This window comes from Schistocerca gregaria, chromosome 1 (assembly GCF_023897955.1).
Source record: "Schistocerca gregaria isolate iqSchGreg1 chromosome 1, iqSchGreg1.2, whole genome shotgun sequence".
Taxonomy (NCBI): Eukaryota; Metazoa; Arthropoda; class Insecta; order Orthoptera; family Acrididae; genus Schistocerca; species Schistocerca gregaria.
The window spans coordinates 314,572,653-314,596,106 of NC_064920.1; the positions used below are offsets into that span (position 1 = coordinate 314,572,653).

A 23,454-nucleotide genomic window follows, 5' to 3' on the forward strand; every position below is an offset into this window, starting at 1 on the left:
GACTTATTGACCACCTGTAATTTAAACTCGAGAGTTCTGTAATAGCGTGCCCCAAGCTTCTTAGTTGTCTGTTTTACAGTTTAATACATTTATGCATTCGAAACACCCTACACTTCTTTCTATGTGAGTAGCCCTTTTCACTGTACAAAATCTGCTAAGTATGAATAAATAATATTGTTACTGCTGTTATTAGCATCATTTATACTCACAGAAATCTGTAAAACTCATTTCTAAAACTAATTTCTAAAACTAATTTTAAAGCATTAATCACGCTTACCTTGTTGGCTCCGAAGATGAGCACTAGAGCGGCAATAATCTTGAGAATTCCAAGAATGGCCTCAATGTAGGGGAAACCGTCCCAGACTGAAACACATAGCGTTTAGTGTGAGACAAACCCTACGAAACCCACTGAACGCTGCAATAACGGGTTACAAAAAAATTACTGTTACACTACTGGCCATTAAAACTGCTACACCACGAAGATGACGTTCTACAGATGCGAAACTTAACCGACAGGAAGACGATGCTGTCATATGCAAATGATTAGCTTTTCAGAGCATTCACACAAGATTGGCGCCGGTGGCGACCCCTACAACGTGCTGACATGAAGAAAGTTTCCAACCGATTTCTCATATACAAACAGCAGTTGACCGACGTTGCCTGCTGAAACGTTGTTGTGATGTCTCGTGTAAGGAGGAGAAATGCATACCATCACGTTTCCGTCTTTGATAAAGGTCGGATTGTAGCCAATCGCGATTGCGGTTTATCGTATCACGACATTGATGCTCGCGTTGGTCCAAATCCACTGACTGTTGGCAGAATATGGAATCGGCGGGTTCAGGAGGGTAGTACGGAATGCTGTGCTGGATCCCAACGGCCTCGTATCACTAGCAGTCGAGATGACAGGCATCTTATCCGCATGGCTGGAACGGATCGTGCAGGCACGTCTCAATCCCTGAGTCAACAGATGGGGACGTTTGCAAGACAACAACCATCTGCACGAACAGTTCGACGACGTTTGCAGCAGCATGAACTATCAGCTCGGAGACCATGGCTGCGGTTACCCTTGACGCTGCATGACAGACATGAACGCCTGCGATGGTGTAATCAACGACGAACCTGGTTGCACGAATGGCAAAACGACATTTTTTTGGATGAATCAAGGTTCTGTTTACAGTATCATGATGGCCGCATCCGTGTTTGGCGACGTCGCGGTGAACGCACATTGGAAGCGTGTATTCGTCGTCGCCATACTGGCGTATCACCCGGCGTGATGGTACGGAGTGCTATTGGTTACAAGTCTCGGTCACCTCTTGTTCGCATTGACGGCTCTTCTAACAGTGGACGTTACATTTCAGATGTGTTACGACCCGTGGCTCTACCCTTCATTCGATCCCTGCGAAACCCTACATTTCAGCAGGACAATGCATGACCGCATGTTGCAGGTCTTGTACGGGCCTTTCTGGATACAGAAAATGTTCGACTGCTGCCCTGGCCAGAACATTCTCCAGATCTCTCACCAATTGAAAACGAACAATACGCCAGTCACTACTCGTCATGAACTGTGGTATCGTGTTGAAGCTGTATGGGCAGCTGCACCTGTACACGCCATCCAAGTTCTGTTTGACTCAATGCCCAAGTGTATCAAGGCCGTTATTAGAGCCAGAGGTGGTTGTTCTGGGTACTGATTTCTCAGAATCTATGCACCCAAATTGCGTGGAAACGTAATCACATTTCAGTTCTAGTATAATGAATATCCGTTTATCATCTGAATTTCTTCTTGGGGAAGAAATTTTGATGGCCAGTTGTGCATTTTAAAACTACAACCCATCTCCAGAGACACAAAAGGGATAATCAATGAAACTCAGTTCCAGTGCTGCAGAGTATACTCAAGCCGTGCCCCGATGCTGAAATCCAGGTTGGTGGCAACGTACGTATGCTCAACACTTACTCCTTTTCAGCGCCTCTGCAACTGCGAACGGGGCACTGGGGCAAAACTGGCGTTTCGAGATGCTTCGGTCCTTCTTGGCGGCCGTATAGGTGAACTCAGCCGTAACAAGACCAGTCTTGTCCTGTTTAGGAGCTGATCATCATCCAGGCTGGGCATTTCGCAACAACTGGATTTCAAATCGGCGTTCGTTGTTTGCGAGCTGCCACGGCGAGGCCACCAGAATTCTTCCACCATCCACATGCGACTGTCTGCCAAGGATCCAGCCGCAGCCAGGGTGGGCTAGGGATCGAGGTAACGTCCTCGCAGCTCTGAGTCACTGGGACCGACATCAGTTGTCACCGCCCTTCAGCCAACTGTACCGTGTTAGACCCGAGGCCCTTCGGGGCTGTATGCCTTCTCTCTCCGATCGCAGTTACGAGAGGTGAAGCACCGTTAACCGATGCAACACCAAGGCAGAACGATGCGTCGCTATTAAGTAGATAGCCGATCTCTATTGCTGAAAGCACTGACACCGATGTAACGTTGCCAGCCCGATGCAGCCTCGGTTCACTGTTGCACTGGACACTGCCTCCTGGGTGCCCCCTGTGGGAGCCATACAAGTCAGTAAATAATTTGTCACCACTGGTTGCTCTCTTTTTCTACACCTACTCTCCTCCTACACCAGACAACCAATCGTCCACACCCAGTAGACACACACTTTACAAGTGGTGACAGAGGAATGTTGGAGGTTAGTATGATGATGGCGAAAATGGCAGTGTAGCTGTGTCGGTCGACGAAAATGTGCAGCCAAGTACCGACTTTGAGTTTTTTTGTGTCGCCCAGTACGGTCATTTCTTGCTGTTCTTTTTCGTTTCTAATGTATACTGTAGGATTTTGATAACGATATGTGAGGAAAATGACACTAACTCAAAAATGTCTACTCAGGAAACATTTTATCTCTTGTTAGATGAGTTAGCTCAAGTGTGGACTCATATGGGTTTACGTAAGGTGGTACACAGGCTCAGGAGGCAAGAAGGGAACAGTCAGTTCCCTACGTATTTTCATCTGTCTTAGATGCAAGCACTGCCTCATGAGTGAGTCTGTTCTGAAGGAAATCTGAAGAAGATTTCTGTTTGATAATTTACATACATCTGCAAAATTACAGAAGAGCAATGACCAGCAGTTGTTAAGCATGAGTCGACTGAAATTAGCATGTAGCGCCAGAGTCTATGTGATGTGTTGGATGAACCCTCAGCCAGGCACTTAAATGTGATTTACAATCCTTGTAGATGTAGATGTAGTTGCAAGATGTTCAGCTCTTCCAGTAGTTGCCAGAATCACTAGTGGAGCATTGTAGAGGAAACAGCGCATCAAGACAGTACTGGAAACAAGTCACAAGTCAGTGGGATAAGTCAGAAACAGGGAGAGTCGGTGGACAGTCTTGTGGTTCGAATAAGGAAGATAGACATTAGAGCATATGAAATGACAGAAGAAGACAACGTCAATAGGGCCATTTTACCAGGAGGCAGAACAGGGGGCTCTGGATGTATTTTTGTTGGCTTTTCCTGGTGTTACGTCACTTAAGGTGGGCATAGAGTTTGCATAAATTGTAACCGGGCTGAAACAGCTGCGGGAGCCATGGCCGATATTGATGCACTAACCAAGTCTAGAGAGAGGAAAATAGTTTTTAACGCTGAGATTGTCTACTGTAAATGCGGTCAGCCAGTCCACAATCAACGAAAATTTAGTAAGTCGCAATGTAAGAAATATAAAGAGGCAGACACTGTGAACGAGGTTTCCGTCACAGTAATGCGCTAACATGAAGGTGGGCTGAGAAGGGGGATCTCGCAGCACAGCGTTAAATAAAAGATGGAACGATGCAGCCACTGTATAGCGTTCTCAGAGAATGACAACACGAAGCATTCCCAAGCAGAATCGGTGTTAGACTATGTTTAGCTGATTATGTGGCAGAAAGGGTGTGCAGATTTTTGCCACATACAGTATCGCAGGTATCCATGTTCAGTCACGGCGTAGTTGGCTTAGTAGTGTTGGTGGGGGGATGGGAATCCATTGCTCGGTCCGACAGTGCTGTGTCTCCTAGTCTGGAGAAAGGCTTCCAGGCTTGTGTGGAAGTTCTCCCCAGTATGGGTGTAAGCTACAACGTCGCACTTGGGGTAGATTTACTGAAACCAAAGTAGATTTACAGCAGCGCATTGTGAAGCTGGATGAGGCATTGCTCTGTCTCGATTTTACTGCCAAGAGAGCAGACCGCTAGCAAGGCACACATCAGACATGGGGAAGTCAACTAAGCTGAAGATAAGGTATCTTAGACTCAATTCATGGGACACACCAGTTATTAAATTATGCAGAATGCTAGGGTAGGGATATTGTGATTATCTGTACTTTAATTTGTGCCAACTTCAGTGTACGAGTTAGTTTTTCTCTGCATCTAGCAATCTTCCCGCAAACAAATCAGGTAATTTACTTGCTGGTGTTTTCGGGATGCTAGTAACGGTGCCGCAAAGTTATCTACTGCTTTCAGTATAGACTCTTTCTTTTCTGTCAACGTGTCCACACCAGAGCTGTTGTCCAGGGGAAATAGAAATTATTAGCTTGCTTCTGCCAAGCATCCTTGGATTACGAATCAGCCTAAAAATACACTCCTGGAAATGGAAAAAAGAACACATTGACACCGGTGTGTCAGACCCACCATACTTGCTCCGGACACTGCGAGAGGGCTGTACAAGCAATAATCACACGCACGGCACAGCGGACACACCAGGAACCGCGGTGTTGGCCGTCGAATGGCGCTAGCTGCGCAGCATTTGTGCACCGCCGCCGTCAGTGTCAGCCAGTTTGCCGTGGCATACGGAGCTCCATCGCAGTCTTTAACACTGGTAGCATGCCGCGACAGCGTGGACGTGAACCGTATCTGCAGTTGACGGACTTTGAGCGAGGGCGTATAGTGGGCATGCGGGATGCTGGGTGGACGTACCGCCGAATTGCTCAACACGTGGGGCGTGAGGTCTCCACAGTACATCGATGTTGTCGCCAGTGGTCGGCGGAAGGTGCACGTGCCCTTCGACCTGGGACCGGACCGCAGCGACGCGAGGATGCACGCCAAGACCGTAGGATCCTACGCAGTGCCGTAGGGGACCGCACCGCCACTTCCCAGCAAATTAGGGACACTGCTGCTCCTGGGGTATCGGCGAGGACCATTCGCAACAGTCTCCATGAAGCTGGGCTACGGTCCCGCACACCGTTAGGCCGTCTTCCGCTCACGCCCCAACATCGTGCAGCCCGCCTCCAGTGGTGTCGCGACAGGCGTGAATGGAGGGACGAATGGAGACGTGTCGTCTTCAGCGATGAGAGTCGCTTCTGCCTTGGTGCCAGTGATGGTCGTATGCGTGTTTGGCGCCGTGCAGGCGAGCGCCACAATCAGGACTGCATACGACCGAGGCACACAGGGCCAACACCCGGCATCATGGTGTGGAGAGCGATCTCCTACACTGGCCGTACACCTCTGGTGATCGTCGAGGGGACACTGAATAGTGCACGGTACATCCAAACCGTCATCGACCCATCGTTCTACCATTCCTAGACCGGGAAGGGAACTTGCTGTTCCAACAGGACAATGCACGTCCGCATGTATCCCGTGCCACCCAACGTGGTCTAGAAGGTGTAAGTCAACTACCCTGGCCAGCAAGATCTCCGGATCTGTCCCCCATTGAGCATGTTTGGGACTGGATGAAGCGTCGTCTCACGCGGTCTGCACGTCCAGCACTAACGCTGGTCCAACTGAGGCGCCAGATGGAAATGGCATGGCAAGCCGTTCCACAGGACTACATCCAGCATCTCTACGATCGTCTCCATGGGAGAATAGCAGCCTGCATTGCTGCGAAAGGTGGATATACACTGTACTAGTGCCGACATTGTGCATGCTCTGTTGCCTGTGTCTATGTGCCTGTGGTTCTGTCAGCGTGATCATGTGATGTATCTGACCCCAGGAATGTGTCAATAAAGTTTCCCTTTCCTGGGACAATGAATTCACGGTGTTCTTATTTCAGTTTCCAGGAGTGTATACTACTCGTAATAGCTGTAATTAGACTTGTACGAGAATTGTCCGAAACGTAAGGCACCAATATTTGTTACTCAGATTTTTTTCTCGGTCGAAAACAATGCTAAGAATGCGAAAAGCTATGCACGTATTATTTGAAGTCTCCGCGATTTGCAGCGAGCTGATGTTGTCATTGGCGAGGACAGACGCATTACGACTCGGCAGTTGGCGCTGCATCTGTCAATCAGCAAAGGAAGTTCACGCAGTGAAGCATCGGCTCAGCCACCAGGAAAAGGATTGGTACTGACAGGGCATGCACGCCCTTGTTTCGTGCTGGAGGAAGGACATAGAACGGAATGAAGGTTACGAGGAAAAACAGGGTGTGTAGATAGAGTACCATTCTTTCGCATGTGTAGTCCTCATTGTGTTCAATAATGTTCAATAAATAATTGCTGAAAAAAATGCAATGCATTATCTTTTGGGCAACCCTCGTATAATACAACCAACCAGTTGCAACAAGATTTTATTTTAACCTGTTTTCAATACCGGTTATGGGCGTCTTCATCATAAAATCCAGACAAATACCTAAAAAGATTACAAAAAATTGACAAAGAGAAAACTTGGAATAGACGGTTATTATACCTAAGAGATTAGTGAGAATACTATTCTCTCATGTTGTAACACTCGAAGAGATTTAAGAGGAAAATGATTTCGTTGTATATAATACTTCACAAAAATGTGATATTTAAACCACATAAAAAATTATAGACATTTAAAGTGACATAACACTATTAATTGTTAGTAAAGCTATACTGGCCAACAATGAAAATGTTTCAGGCTCAAAAATAGCTAATTTTCAAGTATTTCCATCCTCTGGATGAAAATATACTATACAAATAATAGATCAGCTCTTGCTAAGGAGATAAAGTGACTTTTCATTTTTATATTCAACATTTTCAGTTTGAGGAAAATTTTGTTTTCAGAGTTGGCACACATGTCGTATAACAAAACACAAATGCTCTTAAGCTGTTTGTAAGTCATAAAAATAGATATTGTTGCTGTGGCTGTGAGTTTCATATAGTTTCTGCTGTAATTAAAGATGAATTTTTGGTTTGAGAGTTGTTTCGTAGTGTAGAAGGCGCAAAAATGTCACGAAAATGGGTAAATAATTTTTGTTACATTTCTGGTAAAATAATATTTTTCTCACAGAAGCGCAGTCTGACGCCTTTTGTGAATACTGCCCATCAGCATTATTTCGGTATGGAAGTAGGGGACCAATATGTCTTGGTCGCCACGTTAGCTTACACTGCGAGAATGGCTGAAAAATAAGAAACAATTTAAGAAACAATTTATGGCATTTGCTGTGCCTATGGTGTGGCGGGCGCCTACAAATCGTAGAGATGACCGCTGTTTTTGCTTGACTCCACGATAAAGGCAGGGTTTTCTATGAAGAAATGAAGAACAGGTCATTACCTGAATCGTCGATCTGTCAGTCAATCCGTTCCGCATTCAGATAGTTTACCAGTTCCAGCACCATCCGAAAATTCTGTGTTTGTAGTAGAAAATGAAGACACGGTGGAATAAGAAGAAGAAGAACCAAACAAACCTTCCACATTCCGTGACCCTGATTTCGAGGGAAAAGATGACAAACCTCTCAGACTGAGTCATGCGGAATTGAGTGATCTCGTTAGAGACTTTGACCTGTCAATGAAGAGGCAGGAATTCTTTTGTCTCGCCTACAGCAATTGAATGTTTTCGAAAGTGATGTCACAGTCTCTCAGTACACAGAAAACTGATTCCCTTTGTGGAGAAGAGAAACAATCTTCTTGCTTGCTGTGACATTAATGCCTTAACGAAATCTTCGAATTTGAACCCTGATCCAACTCAATGGAGACTATTCATAGACTCCTCTACGCTTAGTTTGAAAGCTGTGTTACTTCACAATGGCAACCGTCTTCCTTCTATTCCTGTTGGTCATGCAGGTCACATGAAGAAGACATAGGCAAATATGACAGCCCTCTTGGACGTAGTCATTGGCATACTCTTAGAAATGCAACTGGGGTACACAAAATATTGCTGATTCTTATGTGCGTGCAACAGGAGGGACACGGAAGCGCATTTTATTAAAACAGACCGGCCTGCAAGAAATCTTAACCTTAGGGAGAAAAATGTCGTTTCCGAGCCTCTCGTGGACCCAAAAGATGTTCTTCTTCCATCCCTGCATACCAATCTGCATTTAATGAAAAATTTGACAAAGGTAGGAGCCAAGAAGGACAGGCCTTTAAGTATGTAAGAGAGAAATTTCCGAAATTATGTGATTCAAAAGTTAAGGAAAGTATTTTTTTCGAGCCACAAATTCGAGAACTTGTAAAGGATCCTGACTTTGACCACGTTTCGAAGCGGAAAGGAGAGAAAGCTGGGGAAGCCTTCAAGGGAGTGGATTCTTAGGCAACAAAAGAGATGATAACTACACTCAGTTGGTGACAGTGCTCCTGCAAAACTGCAGCAACCTAGGATGCAACAAGTCCCTTAAAATCAATTTTCTCTATCTCCACCTAGACTTTTCCTCTCCCAGTTATAGAGCTGTCAGCGATGAACATCGGGACATTTCTGTAATGGACCATTGATATTATTGCTATTGTAGTGAATCAAAACTTGCGGATTACTATTGGTCTTCGTATAAGTATGTTCCGGAACTCCGTTACAAGAGGCAAGCTAAAAGACGACAATCTCTTGCAGTCACCACATGATACTCTTCAGACCCAACCATTTGCGAGGTATTCTTCCAGCAACGTAGAACTCTTAAAATGTAACTACCATTTCAAAAAATTCAAATGTACTTTCTATGCTGTCACCATGCGTAATTCAATCAGTGAGTGCAGAAACCACTTCAGCCACAAAAATGCGAAAAATCGTTTTCGATGAAAAGATGCTTAGAAAGGCAAGGTGCATGTTGAGTGCAAGGACCACATTAGTCTGTAGACACAAGGTGTCTTTTTCTATGAAATCTGAAATAATCCTGTACCACGAAGGAGTAGCCCACAAAGGAGCCAATGAGGTATACGCCTTGCTTTTGCAATATACTGACACTAATATTCCATAAAATGTTAGAATCTGTATTTCTTTTCCGATGGCACCGGCGGGCAGAATCGGAATCACACCATGATAAGATTCTGCCTTGCTCTTGCAGATACAGAACGTTTTGAACCAATTTTTCACTACTTTCCGGTTCTAGGGCATCCATATCTTCCAAACGATCGAGATTTTGGTACTATTAAGAGGATGATATTTAAAAATGATGGGATATATACACCTGATGAATATGAAGAGTTGTGTGCTCACTGCAGTAAAAACCTTTACATGGCACCACTGACGTAAAAGATTTTGATGGATGGTGGAGGTAATATTGCACAAAAAACCCACTAGCAGAGAATATCGAGGGAGGAGTGTGCCAAAAGTTTGCTCTCACTCGATATACAGAGTTACATAGATGGATTACAATAGCACAGCTCTCAGCTGCTGAACCCTGCTTCCCGAAACGTAGATATAGTTTTTCCTTCAAGTATTGCAGCCTAGCCCTCAGGGAAAGGTCCAATCAACATCAAGACGTCAAGAAGATGATAATTCATATTCCTGAAAACTCCAAAGTTTTTTATGATGAACTATTTACCAGGCCAACCACTGCACATGACAATGATACAGTGGTCGAGAATTATCTATCGTAAGAGCGTTTTACTTTGTTATATTCCTGTTTTTCTGAATACTTTACAATACCGTTATTTCATTTTTGATATAATATGAAAAACTATAAACTTTAAACGAATGATTATCTTTTTCCAATATTCAGATGTCAGTAAAAACAGTTGAGTGCAGAAACAGCGTAAGTCCGGATAAAATTTTAAATTTTCCTGAGCCTAATTTATATCGAAATTAGGAAAGTTTTGCATGACAGCAACATAAATGAACGTTATGACAGAGAGAAAAAAAGTTAAAATATTTGATAATTTGGAGAGGTTATGACGTTTCGTCTCTCTCCTGAAAAATTTGCAATTTGTGACTGAAGTGGTTACTGATCTCACCGATTGAATTGACACTCCTCTTTTTATTTTAATCCGTTAATCTTAAATAATTCCATCTAGTGTGTATCACATAAACTAGAGCTAAGGAAAATGTTTCATTGTCATATTCATTTTTATCGACCCAAAATTGCTAGAAATTGACTCATGAAGTGCAGGAGACATTCAAGAACTGTTTTATAGCTGCTTAATATTATCGCTACACTGCGTAGCGCACTACTCGCCGCTAAGAGCTGTAAGAGGAAAAAGGCGCTGTAGGTGTCATCAGACTAAGAGACTCACAGGCCGAAGCTGCCGCAACCTGGACAAGAAACAAGTCGCACCATCTATTAAGAATCAAGGAAATCAGCTACTTACATCAAAATTTAAAAAAAAACCTATAAGCGATCATCTCACAAGTCAAGAGCCAGGATTTTTTCAAACTGAAATTTATACAAGACAACGCAATAGTAATTAGTCTATTCATTTTGTACCCAATGTAAAAACAAAAAGGAAAGACGAGGACGATATTTTAGAATCTAATCTGAGGAAAAGAGGAGTTAGTTTTATGCGTTTCTAAGTAAGGGATTTAAACCACTGCAGAAATTTTTATTACGCAATATTCACTTACAATGAAACCGTCATTAAGAGAAAGGTATTTGAAAATTTATAATGCTTCAAGGATATCAAGTCTCAAGCACGTGCACAGGATACTGACGTCATGGAATTGTCTAGACTTGTAGCCTGTAGTTAATAAATGATCATCAAGAAACGAGCTACACATATTTTTACCTTTCCTCCTAAGAGATGTTTTTTTATATCTCACAGGAATTGCTCGTCGTGTTAGCCCTATCTAATAGCCTGGACACGTATCACAGCTGATTTTATAGACACCTGAGTTTTGCCAGGGAGACTGCGCCTGGTTTTATGAATTATGGATAAGATTATGTTTCAACGTACTGTTAGCAAAAAATGTTACATTAAAGTCGTTTTTGTTTTGAAGGAGACGCTGAATCCCAGACGATACAGGTCCTAAAGATTGTACAGAATTTTTGTTTTCCTTTCATTGCGTTCGTTACTGGGAAAAGTGCCAAGAGTGGTGATTCTATCATTGGTTTTATTTTTGAAAATGTTATCCACTATGGTTGGTTCATATCCATGACTGACTGCAAAAATATTAACAAAATTAATCTGAGCTTCAAGCTTTTCATCAGATAAAGGAGTAGAAACAGCTCTATGGATGTAAAAATGAAAAAAATGATTTTTTTGTGAACATGAAGCTTTGGTGAACAGGACGGTACTACACTATCACTGTAGGTTCTTTTGACAAAAATATTGAAACAAATATTGTAATCGTCTATTCTTAGTTTTAGATCCAACTAATTTAACTAACGAAATTAATTTTTGAGCTCACATGTGAAAGTGATTTGCTTTTAAAGTCCGAAAAAGATTTTGAGGAGGTGGTCGGTGCCGTTGTTAGCCACTCTGTAAATACTCAAAATTTCGCCTACATATCTGGAATATGAAACAACACCTAAGCTAGCGAGTGAAATTTTTTAAATATTTTTCTTCTCAGTAATTTATGAATATGTTTGCAAGAGTACCACACTCACTGCAAGAAGGTTGCATTCTGATGCAACTACTCACTGAAGTCGAAACAGTTACATTTGACTACATTTTGAATGAAATTCATGTAGTTAAAAATCTGCTTATCAGGAATTTTTTTATAAAGATGTAATTTTTTCTGTAATATCTAAAGTTGCTTGCACAGATTCTTTGGTGTAAAAATGTTAATATCGAATGACATCAGTATGGTGTTTTTATTACAATATCTTTTACCTTACTAACGAAATTTTGCCGGAAAGTTAATAATTAATTCGAAATACATAATATTTTTTAACTTGTCATTAAGAAACTTTGCAACTCCATGGTAATCACTCTTCATATTGTCTGAAACTGAGTGAACTGTGTGGACTTTAAGCTGAGAACATAACTTTGGAGGTTTTGGGTTTATGTCAATCAACCGAATTTTATGAAACTGCCTGAGTAGTAAACTGGCGCCATTAACAGCGGATTCAATTTTTCTTTGCAAAACTAGAGTGGGGTCCTCATGTAGCGCGAAAGTGTTCTTTTACTCAAAAAACTGCAAAGTTTTTGTTGGATATTCCTGTTTGCTAGCACCGAAGGCATTCCATTTATCGCGTTTCGTTGTTAATGCATCTTTTCTTTGTGCTTTACGTTAATGATTTTAATCAATTTTTTGTTGACATACAACTGTACTTTGTAAATTAGGTAAATTTTTGCTTACAATATTGCACACATTATGAGATATTCTGGTCTGGCAAGAATTTGCCATTTTTATGCTGTCCAAACCAGTTTTTCAACCTGCATTAGGTATTATTATTAGTCTTAAAATAAAGTAAATACTGATGTAATATTATTTAGTACACTGTCGTCAGTTATCAGTAGAAATATCTGTATTTATATTTTTAACAACTTGTATGTGGTTAAGTCTTTGATGGAAAACGAAGAACTGGATAACTCACAGTGTTTTATTTGCCGTAATTTACTGTATGTACAAGAGTTTGACAGAAGTTCGATAGTGCCACCAGCGACGAAAATTTAAATTCACTACAAGTGAGCCTAAGAATTTAAAGGAAGATTGAGGATCTGTTAGACGAAACTCAGTTTGGCTGTTGCAAAGGTAAAGACACCAGCGAAGCAGTAGAGTTTGATAATGGAAGCAAGATAGGAGAAAAATGAAGTCACACTCATAGGATTTGTCGACCTAGAAAAATTGTTCGACAATGTAGGATGGGTCAAGACGCTTGACATTCTGAGCTGTGGGAAAAGATTTGCAATATGCAGAAGAACAAAGAGAGAGCGATGAGACTGGAAGACCGAGATCGAAGTGCTAGAATTAAAAAGGATCTAAGAGAAGGATGCAATATTTCAGCCCTACTCATGGTTGCCCTATCTAGATGGGACATCGTCGGGACTCCATGAGATAGGGGTGTTTTATTTGGAACACAATTACAAAGAACTTGTTGCGACAAAAGAAGTTAGTACACTACACTTTTAGGATGATTTAACCTTTTTCAGCAAGTCTTTTTTCCCTTTTAGGTATTTATAAAACTCATAGCAAGTCAGCTTGGAGTTAAACTGGCACTGTAAGATTGATTACACAGTCCCTGGCATCAGCTGATTTCTTTCATTAGTAAAAACATTCCTTCCACAGTGACATTGTGTTCGGGAATAGAAAACAAATATTCGCACAGTTTTAACAGTCGTCATGTCCTTTCAGGATTTTCGGTTTCCTTACGAAAATAAATCCACCTTTCTTCCACGGCGTGTTTGGACTTTCATTCTTTCGAGTCACTCTTAGCTACTAAAACGGTCTTCAGATACATATACCCCTGAAAACAAATGTCGCCAGAAATTTTCACACCATGTTAGGAGGGCATATAATAGTGTTCCCAATCATCATCCAATCTGGGGTTTCAGACAGCGTCATCCAATGAAATACGTGCCGGCCGGAGTGGCCAAGCGGTTTTAGGCGCTACAGTCTGGAACCGCGCGACCGCTACGGTCGCAGGTTCGAATCCTGCCTCGGACATGGATGTGTGTGCTGTCCTTAGGTTAGTTAGGTTTAAGTAGTTTTAAGTTCTAGTGGACTGATGACCTCAGACGTTAAGTCCCATAGTGCTCAGAGCCATTTAAATCATTTGAACTTGATATTTATTAGAAGAAATACCTCACTTCTATAAGTAAGCACATGCTATGGTAGAAAACGCCATTATTTCTACCTCAAAATTCGAATTCAAAAAAAATATTTCTTTGTTACAGTTCTTATTCTTTAATTTGTTTTTTATTCATATTGGCTTGAATGCCAATAAAATTGGCAGTTTTTCTTTCATTCGGGGATCTTCGAGTGTCGATTAATATATTTCTTATTCCCGATATCGAGAGTTTATTTTCCTCCACACTTTTCTTTCAAACAGTGTAAAGTTTGACTGTAGAAACGTGAAATAAATTTCAATGATCGGACTACTGAAAAAATATGAAATTATTTTAGGTGTCCTGTCTTCGGCCTCAAAAAAATTGGTTTAATGAAATCCACAGCTTACGATTTCTCTCAACTGCGGGCATTAACGCCAGCCACCTTGTTTTTCAGTGAGATAGAAGAGACTGACTATTGCCACAACAGATAAGCAGAACTCTGTCAGCTTCTTTCTCCTTACCGTGCGTATTGAAAAATAATGAAATTATGGAATATGGGCAGGGTATCCAAATGCTTCTACATTTTTCCCTAGATGTTCTTTAATTTGGTGAAACGTATAGGTCTACTGCTGGCCGCATTGATGACGCCGTCCGAAGTTGGTATTGCCTCCACAAAAACGTTAAACGAATCTCATGGAATTTGCAGTTATCTTAAAGAGTCTAGAAAAAACTTTGCAACACTTTCCGCCGCTTCTGCTGGATTCCGCCAGTTTCAGTTAATGTATTGAACAACTAAATGGTTCCAATGGCTCTAAACACTATAGGATCTAACATCTGAGGTCATTAGTCCCCTGGACTTAGAACTACTTAAACCTAACTAACCCTAAGGACATTGCACACATCACAAAGTCAACAAAGAAATTCTGATACCTTGGAAGCAAAATAACCAATGATTAATGAAGGAAGACGTATATAAAAAGCAGACAAAACACAAAATGCAACTTCATTAGAGAAAGAAAATCTTCAAATGTTTGTTCGGAGCACAAAAATGTATGGTAGTGAACTGCAGACATTTGAAAAACTGGAACAGAAGCGAATCGAAGTATTTGGGATGTGTTACTACAGAGTGCTGATAAGAAATGAGGAGGTTCTCTGCAGGACTGACGAAGAAAGAAAGACACGGAAAATACTGACGATAAGTTGGGACAGGATTATGCGATTTATCAGGAAATAACCTCTGTGGTACTAGATGAAGGTGTTGAGGGTAAAAACTGTAGCAGAACGCGGTGACTGAAATACAGCCAAGAAACAATTGAGGACCTGGGATGGAATTGCTACTCTGAGATGGAGAGGTTAGCACAAGAGGGAAATTCGTGGCAGCCAGATCAGACCAGGAGGGCGACTGATGACTCAATCATAAATAAATAAGAAATGTAGCTATCAAGGGGTGCACTGATAGCTAACGTGGAAATTTGGAGGAGGAAGAATACACAGAGATATCCGGGATGAGTATTCGAAATCAGAACAATCTATCTATTTAGCTACATTGTAGGTGAATGTGTTTAGAAGGACATGATAGTGAGGAAACGGAACCAATATTACAGGATTTCGCAGAGTTGTTTAAACCTCTCGGGCCATTGACAGCTTCGCCGCTGATATAGTATAGGGTTCCCAATGGAAATGAATCACCAGTGTACAGAAAACCTTATCAAACTTATCATCATCTACAACCAGCAGCTCCACGGCATTAGTCCTTGGGCAGCAGCGGTAGTAATTGGGACAGTGAGGTCAGACGAACGTAATGTCTACAGATTTAAATAAAAGGACAGTTACGGATGCAGTGCTTCTACTTTACGACAATGGATGTGTGAAGTAAATGTACATCCATACTCTGCGAGCCACCTGACGGTGTGTGGCGGAAGGTACCCTGAGTGCCTCTATCGGTTCTCCCTTCTATTCCAGTCTCGTATTGTTCATGGAAAGGACTGTCGGTATGCCTCTGTGTGGACTCTGATCTCCATTACTTAGAGATATCTGCAGAGAATAGATAAAAGACTGCGCTTATGGATCCGTATGGTCGTTTTCAGTACCGGTGAATGCCATTCGAATTTAACAATTCGCTGGTGACATTTCAATATCTACTGGATGGAGTTGACAAATCATGATGTATCTGGACAATACTATTGCCTTCTCTAAGGACTTCTAGAAGCACATGGTAGGATAACATGACAACTTTAGTCGGCTACAAATGGCACGACTAATATTGAATTTGACAAAGAGTAATTTAGTACAAAATGAAACTCGCTATTTTGCCATATTATTGACCAAGACGGAATCCGAAGCAACCCGCAGCTAGTATAATCTGAGCAAGGATTCATGACAGGGAAAACAGAGAAATAGCAGCAGACCTATTTTGGGATAGCTAATTATTATAGGAAATTCTTCCCAAAATTTACAGAAATAGGAAGCTCTGATATATTTATCGAAGAAACAGGAGAAGTTGCAACAGACGCCTGAATTCAAAGAGGTTTTTGTGCAGTTGAAGGATTTATTGACTATTGGTCTCATCCCTGCTTGCTCAGATTATTGGAACAGTTTATATTATCTTGTGGTGTGAGCAGTGAAGCTGTGGAGGGTTTTTTGAGTCAGCACATTGATGATGCAGTGCACCCAATAGTTTATGCTCCAAGACTGCTAAAAAGGCAGAGAAAATTTACTAATTACCGAAAAAGAGATCTGTAAAATCACTTATTTCCTTTGATGCTTGTAAGATCGTCTTATTAAAGTTATAACAGATGTTGAAGCAATGAAGTGGCTTCTAGGCCATAAGGAGACATCTAGCACATTTATTCTATAGGCTTTAACGTTTAGGACGATTTTGAAGTCATACTTTGTCCAGGGAAAGATGTTACCACAAACGTCTTAACACACGTTGTGGAATGTGTTGGTATATCTGCAGACAAGTGGTGAAAGGTTGACGCTGAAGACCAAGATCGTTAATAATTCACGTTGGAAGCTGAGCTAAGTGGTGATGATGGAGTATTATACAAACAAACAAACAAGGTGTGATCGCTAATGCTCATGCTGGCAAGTTTACATGATATAGTGTTGAGGCAGGCTGATTAGCTGCAGAATGATCGATTGCAGAAATATATTGGTGGCTAATGCTTAAGCAATTACTTCACTTGTGTAGCCATATTATCCGTAGCTACCTAACAATTACTGAGGGTATTTTTGTTCAATCGTTACAAGAACATGCTTGTTTTCCTCACCAGAAGCATTTCGCTTTATTTGAGTTAAGCATCATCAGCGGTCTGTAATTAAGATATTTGCAAATTGATTTGATAATTGTGGTCTAATTTTTCGCTACCATGCCGAACGATGCAAATTTTACGTTTTACATAGCACACTTTTTCGTACGCCACTGTTCATTGTTTATTTGTATGCGTCTAAGTGTTAAATTAAAAAGCAAACATTTATGATCGAATTGTTTCTCGAACTTAAAACCAAATGAAATTGTAAGTATCTCTAATTACAGATCATTGATGAAGCCTTACTTCAATAAAGCGAAACTCGTCTGACGAGGAGAACACACATTTTCTTGTAGTTGTAACGGCGGGACAAGAATACCCTCAGACAACTCATAGGCAGGTTGTAGTAGAGCTTGTCAGAAACTATTTACCATGTGCATGAAGTGCTGTGCTTAGTCGTCAACAAAATATATTGCAGTGGTTGCCTGTGGGCAGTACACCATCCTTAATAGCCAGTCGGGGCACTTGTAGTTCTTTTTCACAGGCGCCCTCAAGGAACTGGTACAGATTAACTACAATTTACCTTATTTTGCGAAGTGCGTCCATGATTGCTGCGCCAAATGAGCAAGCATGAACAGTTGCCCGGGCAATGGTTAACATCTAATAATTAAGGTTTTGGTTGCCATATGTTATAACAATAGATCAGGGCACTGATATTAAGTAGGAACTGATTAATTAATTGTGTTGACTTTCCGAAGTAAGAAGTTGTGCACTAGTGCACTACATCCGCAAGCCAATGGGAAATAAGGAAAATTATTATGTAAATACTCATCATTGTGACTGGGATGCTTTACTACCGTACATAGTAGCAGCCCATAATTCGAAGTCACACGAAATTGCAGGCTTATCTCTAAATGAGGTAGTTGATGCAAAAGAAGCTATCCCGTTTTGTTATGAGTAAACCAAGATGTAATCTTCTTAAGAACTTTCCTTAACAAAATAAAGGGTATGTGGTACCAGATTGAGAAGGTGCATACGATCAAACTGGGAGGTTTCCACTTTCCCTGGGGCACAGTCTGGACCTAACACGGAAAAATTCATAGAGGATGACAGGTGGGTGCACAACGTCTTGCCAACGAGACACACTCAGAGGGAATTGTGAATTCGATAGACTTTGTAAGTAGGCTGTTTAGGTTTTTTTATTGGTAACGCCGCCGCCACGTAGCGCTCTGTATGAAAAATCACTGGCTGTGCTGTGTGCAGTCAGTGGCTGGTTTGCATTGTTGTCTGCCATTGTAGTGTTGGGCAGAGGCAGCTGGATGCTAACAGCGCGTAGCGTTGCGCAGTTGGAGGTGAGCCGCCAGCAGTGGTGGATGTGGGGAGAGAGATGGCGGAGTTTTGAAATTTGTAAGACTGGATGTCAGGAACTGATATATATATATATATATATATATATATATATATATATAATGAATATTAAGGTAAATACATTGTTTGTTCTCTGCCAAAATCTTTCATTTGCTAACTATGCCTATCAGTAGTTAGTGCCTTCTGTAGTTTGAATCTTTTATTTAGCTGGCAGTAGTGGTGCTCGCTGTATTACAGTAGTTCGAGTAACCAAGATTTTTGTGAGTTAAGTGATATGTGAAACGTGTAGGTTAATGTTAGTCAGGGTCATTCTTTTGTAGGGATTTTTGAAAGTCAGATTGAGTTGCGCTATAAATGTTGTGTGTCAGTTTAAGCACAGTCTTGTACAATTTTTCTAAGGGGACGTTTCATATGTCGACCCTTAGCCAAGGATATCTCACTGGAATCTTCTGATTTTTTCTTGTAGTTTGTGTAATTAGTGTAGACTTTGTTTATTGCTAGCGCGTAATTGTAAAGAGAATCTACTTTGTAGTTGCAGTATTTCATTGTTGTACAGTAAAACAGGTGTGGCATGCATGTAGATTTGCACCAAGTATTTCGCAGCTGCGCTTGCAATTAAATAGATATTATTTGCTATGTCAATGTGTTCTCTTATTTTGGCTCTTCAAATTGCGTTCTTTTTGTGTTATCGTGTGAAATATTGTGACAATAATGGCGTGTGAAAAACGTAATACTAGGCTCCAAAGTAAACTAAGAAATGACAGTGAAGACGAAAGCAGTGTGTTAGGGACACCATGTAATGAATTAACTAATGTTCAAAGTAGTAATTTGGTAATTGTGCATAGAGAAATGGAGCGGGTTGCAAATAATGGTGTAGGCAGTGAAACAATTAGTGAACAGGGAAGCATTATCGATCCACCGTCGGCAACAGCTCGCCTCAGGATTCCAAAATGACGGGACACAATGTTGCAAATACTGTAGATTCAGGTTTTGCGTCCTCACCGTTTTCTCAAATAAGTCAAGACACATTTTCTGTTTTTCAAACTGCGAATATTGACGGTTCAAATGCATTGCCGAATAGCACTAAGGAACATGTTTCAGACACCAGTGCATTGTTATTACAATTAATGCAACAAATGGGACAAAAGCATCAAAAGTTAGACACAATGGAACAAAATCTTCAAAAGTTAGACGCAATGGAACAAAAGCTTCAAAAGTTAGACTCAGTGGAATATATGCTTGAACAAACACTTGAAGATTTAACTACTGAATTACATAAAATCGAATCGAAATGTCAAAAAATCTGTAATGACGTAAAAACACAAATTTGTGAGCATTTCCAGCCTATTTTTTCGCTGCATGAAAATGCCTTACAGAATCACGAAGCAGCCATAAAAGATCTGCAAACTATGGTTCATGAAAATCATGAGACCTTGCAAGCTAAAATTGACTCAGTTGCATCTACCGATTCGGTTACGCAACTTGCAAAAACTCAAGAGAACTTAAAGGACACAGTAGATACTCTGAAAATTGGTTCAGAAAGACACATGGAGGAAATTAGTTCACTATCTGATAAAGTAGTCGAACCTTCAGATCAGTTCACTAACTTATCTACAAAGGTAGATGATGATCTGAATGACACAAAACCTGTAGCCTTCACTGACACTGAAGAGTATGAACAAATTAGAAAATTCAAACAGAATCAAAATCAAATCAACACACAGTACAAAAGAGAAATGCGGGAAGTACAAGATCAGCTGACACAGGTACTACAAGAATTACGTATTTCAGAGGACACTCGCACTCCAATACGGGAAGAGGGACATAAAAATACGGAACTGCCACAAAATAATAACACAGGGCACTTCGGAGATTATGAAAGAAATTGGCAAGGTACACCGAAATTTGAGATGGAACCGCCGAAACGACGTAACAATGACCGATATGCTACTCGCCGACACGATGATTTTGACTATAAACTGTTCATTACTGCACGTAAATTCAAAACATTTAAGAATTCTGGCAACGACATTCATCCACAAGCGTGGCTTCATCAATTCTCTCATTGTTTTCCTCCCAACTGGTCATTAGAACACAGATTAGAATTTATGTGTGGCTACTTGGAGGATGAACCAGCTGTAAGAATGCGATCGGTCATTCACGATTGCCTCAGTGAAGGAGAATTTTTACCATGCCTTCCTCTCAGCATATTGGTGTCAAGCCACACAAGACCGAGTAAAACATGGCATCATAATGATGAAACATTTCGAACAATCTGAATTTTCAAGTCTTGTGAAATATTTTGAAGACATGTTACATAAGAATCAGTATCTTTCAAATTGCATGAATATTTACGACATATTATTTTGGCAGGCAGTTGCAAAGACGACATTGAAGATTTTCGGGGACTCTTACAAGAATTAGAAATTGACACAGACAGTCGCGGGATGCGAAAACAGGAAAACAATCACTACAGGTCACATCCGTCGCAATTCCGCGATGAAAGAAACAATAACTGGACACAACAAGGCTATTCTCACAACACAAATCGTGACCAAAACAGACACCACCTATATGACAACCACTGACAGAGTAATAGTTACAAAGAAAGATCGCATTTCCGTAGTAATGAATATTACACAGACAACCACAGAAACAGACAATATGGCAACCACAACTATTATTATCAAGGGAGACAGAATAACTTAAGACGCAACGGTCCAGCGCGAAGTTACGATTCAGGGAGAAATTCTCCACCACTTAACCGACAAAAAAGAAATTACAGAAACTACCGACAAAACGACAGACCTGAACTCCATCACAACTGGCGAGCTTCAAACAGGGCAGGGCCTTCTCGTCAAGGTGAATTTGTAGTAGTTAGGTCTCCTAATCCCAATAACGGCGCGCGCCAACAAAGAGACAGGCAATGACTCGCACCGCAGGCAGCCAACTGCGCCTGCTGGCTCAGAGACAAATAACAGAGACGCTAACCTTGAGAAAAGATTTAGCATTCCTTACCGACGCATAAAACATGATAATTGCTTTTCAGTTGACAGTCTGCGTACTAGGAAAAGTAAAGGTTTACACCACATTACACATGTAAAACCGTTTATTGAAATATAATCTGCTTTTTAACTTTGTCTTTGCCGTAAAGCTGTTCACTTCACGCTACTAGTATGCTTTGTCAGACTTAGAAACTGTTAACATGCAACAATGTTTTGAAGTTAACTATCCAGTCTAGAACCTAGGGAATATTTTAAAACAGAAATTACGAATGCATTGTTGTAGCTAACAGACGACACAGTGTTGTTATTTGTACATTCTTGCTTGTTAGTTGTACGATTACGTAACGACTATGAGGCTTACATACTTAGAACATATACTGTTAATGAGATTTTAATGCAACATTTTGGTTTAGTTGAAAAGACAGTCTTTATTTGAAGTACTTTCTGTGAGATTAAAGATGACTTAGCATTTGGTTTCTTTGATAGCTACACGATTATATCACGACGCTACTAATGTGTGACACAATTTACATTGTGCTTTTGCGGTGTATCTGTTTTATATCTGCACAGTTTTTCTGAACTATTCTGGAAAGTAAAACATGTTTTACTAGTAACTTTTGTGGTATAGCTACAATGAGACAGCCTTTTCTGTAGCACAACAATACGTTACAGTACAGTACTTACTTCATCACGACAATAAGCGTAGTAACTACGATATATATACGCAAGGCATTTCACTTTTGTTTATCATGAGGTAAGTACATTGACTTCTGCAGAACTTAGCTTTCGGAGGACGATAACTACGACACTTCCACAGAGATTATCTTACAACAAGACTCACAGTTTAGCGCTACAGTACACGTATTTGAGTGATTAATTTTGTACTTAAAACATTTATAAAGATATTTGAAGTACAATGATACAAAGGTTTTCCGTGATACATTTCATTTCATTGCTGTAATCTGTAACATCTGAGGATATAATTACATTAATACTCAGGGGGGTACACGCTTACTTTGTGTACCATGTGTTTGGCAAGCACTAGGAGCCCTAGCTAATATGGTATCTGCTTATACAACTTTACACATTGGTACCATATTTCTCTAACACATAAATTACACAGCTATCTGATCATTTAACTGAGAGAAACAAACATTTATTATACTACACTCCTGGAAATTGAAATAAGAACACCGTGAATTCATTGTCCCAGGTAAGGGAAACTTTATTGACACATTCCTGGGGTCAGATACATCACATGATCACACTGACAGAACCACAGGCAAATAGACACAGGCAACAGAGCATGCACAATGTCGGCACTAGTACAGTGTATATCCACCTTTCGCAGCAATGCAGGCTGCTATTCTCCCATGGAGACGATCGTAGAGATGCTGGATGTAGTCCTGTGGAACGGCTTCCAGTGCCATTTCCACCTGGCGCCTCAGTTGGACCAGCGTTCGTGCTGGACGTGCAGACCGCGTGAGACGACGCTTCATCCAGTCCCAAACATGCTCAATGGGGGACAGATCCGGAGATCTTGCTGGCCAGGGTATTTGACTTACACCTTCTAGAGCACGTTGGGTGGCACGGGATACATGCGCACGTGCATTGTCCTGTTGGAACAGCAAGTTCCCTTGCCGGTCTAGGAATGGTAGAACGATGGGTTCGATGACGGTTTGGATGTACCGTGCACTATTCAGTGTCCCCTCGACGATCACCAGAGGTGTACGGCCAGTGTAGGAGATCGCTCCCCACACCATGATGCCGGGTGTTGGCCCTGTGTGCCTTGGTCGTATGCAGTCCTGATTGTGGCGCTCACCTGCATGGCGCCAAACACGCATACGACCATCATTGGCACCAAGGCAGAAGCGACTCTCATCGCTGAAGACGACACGTCTCCATTCGTCTCTCCATTCACGCCTGTCGCGACACCACTGGAGGCGGGCTGCACGATGTTGGGGCGTGAGCGGAAGACGGCCTAACGGTGTGCGGTACCGTAGCCCAGCTTCATGGAGACGGTTGCGAATGGTCCTCGCCGATACCCCAGGAGCAACAGTGTCCCTAA

The 23,454-nt window shown here is 41.4% G+C and overlaps 1 protein-coding gene across 1 annotated transcript in view; it reads right to left on the reverse strand.

The window, feature by feature from the left end:
* LOC126343335 (lysosomal-associated transmembrane protein 4B-like) overlaps positions 1-23,454 on the reverse strand; it is a 90,501-nt gene that overhangs the window by 8,616 nt on the left and 58,431 nt on the right. The window contains exon 5 of the mRNA XM_050001930.1: positions 278-363. Within this exon, the coding sequence (XP_049857887.1) occupies positions 278-363 (86 nt within the window). The remainder of the gene's footprint in view (positions 1-277; positions 364-23,454) is intronic.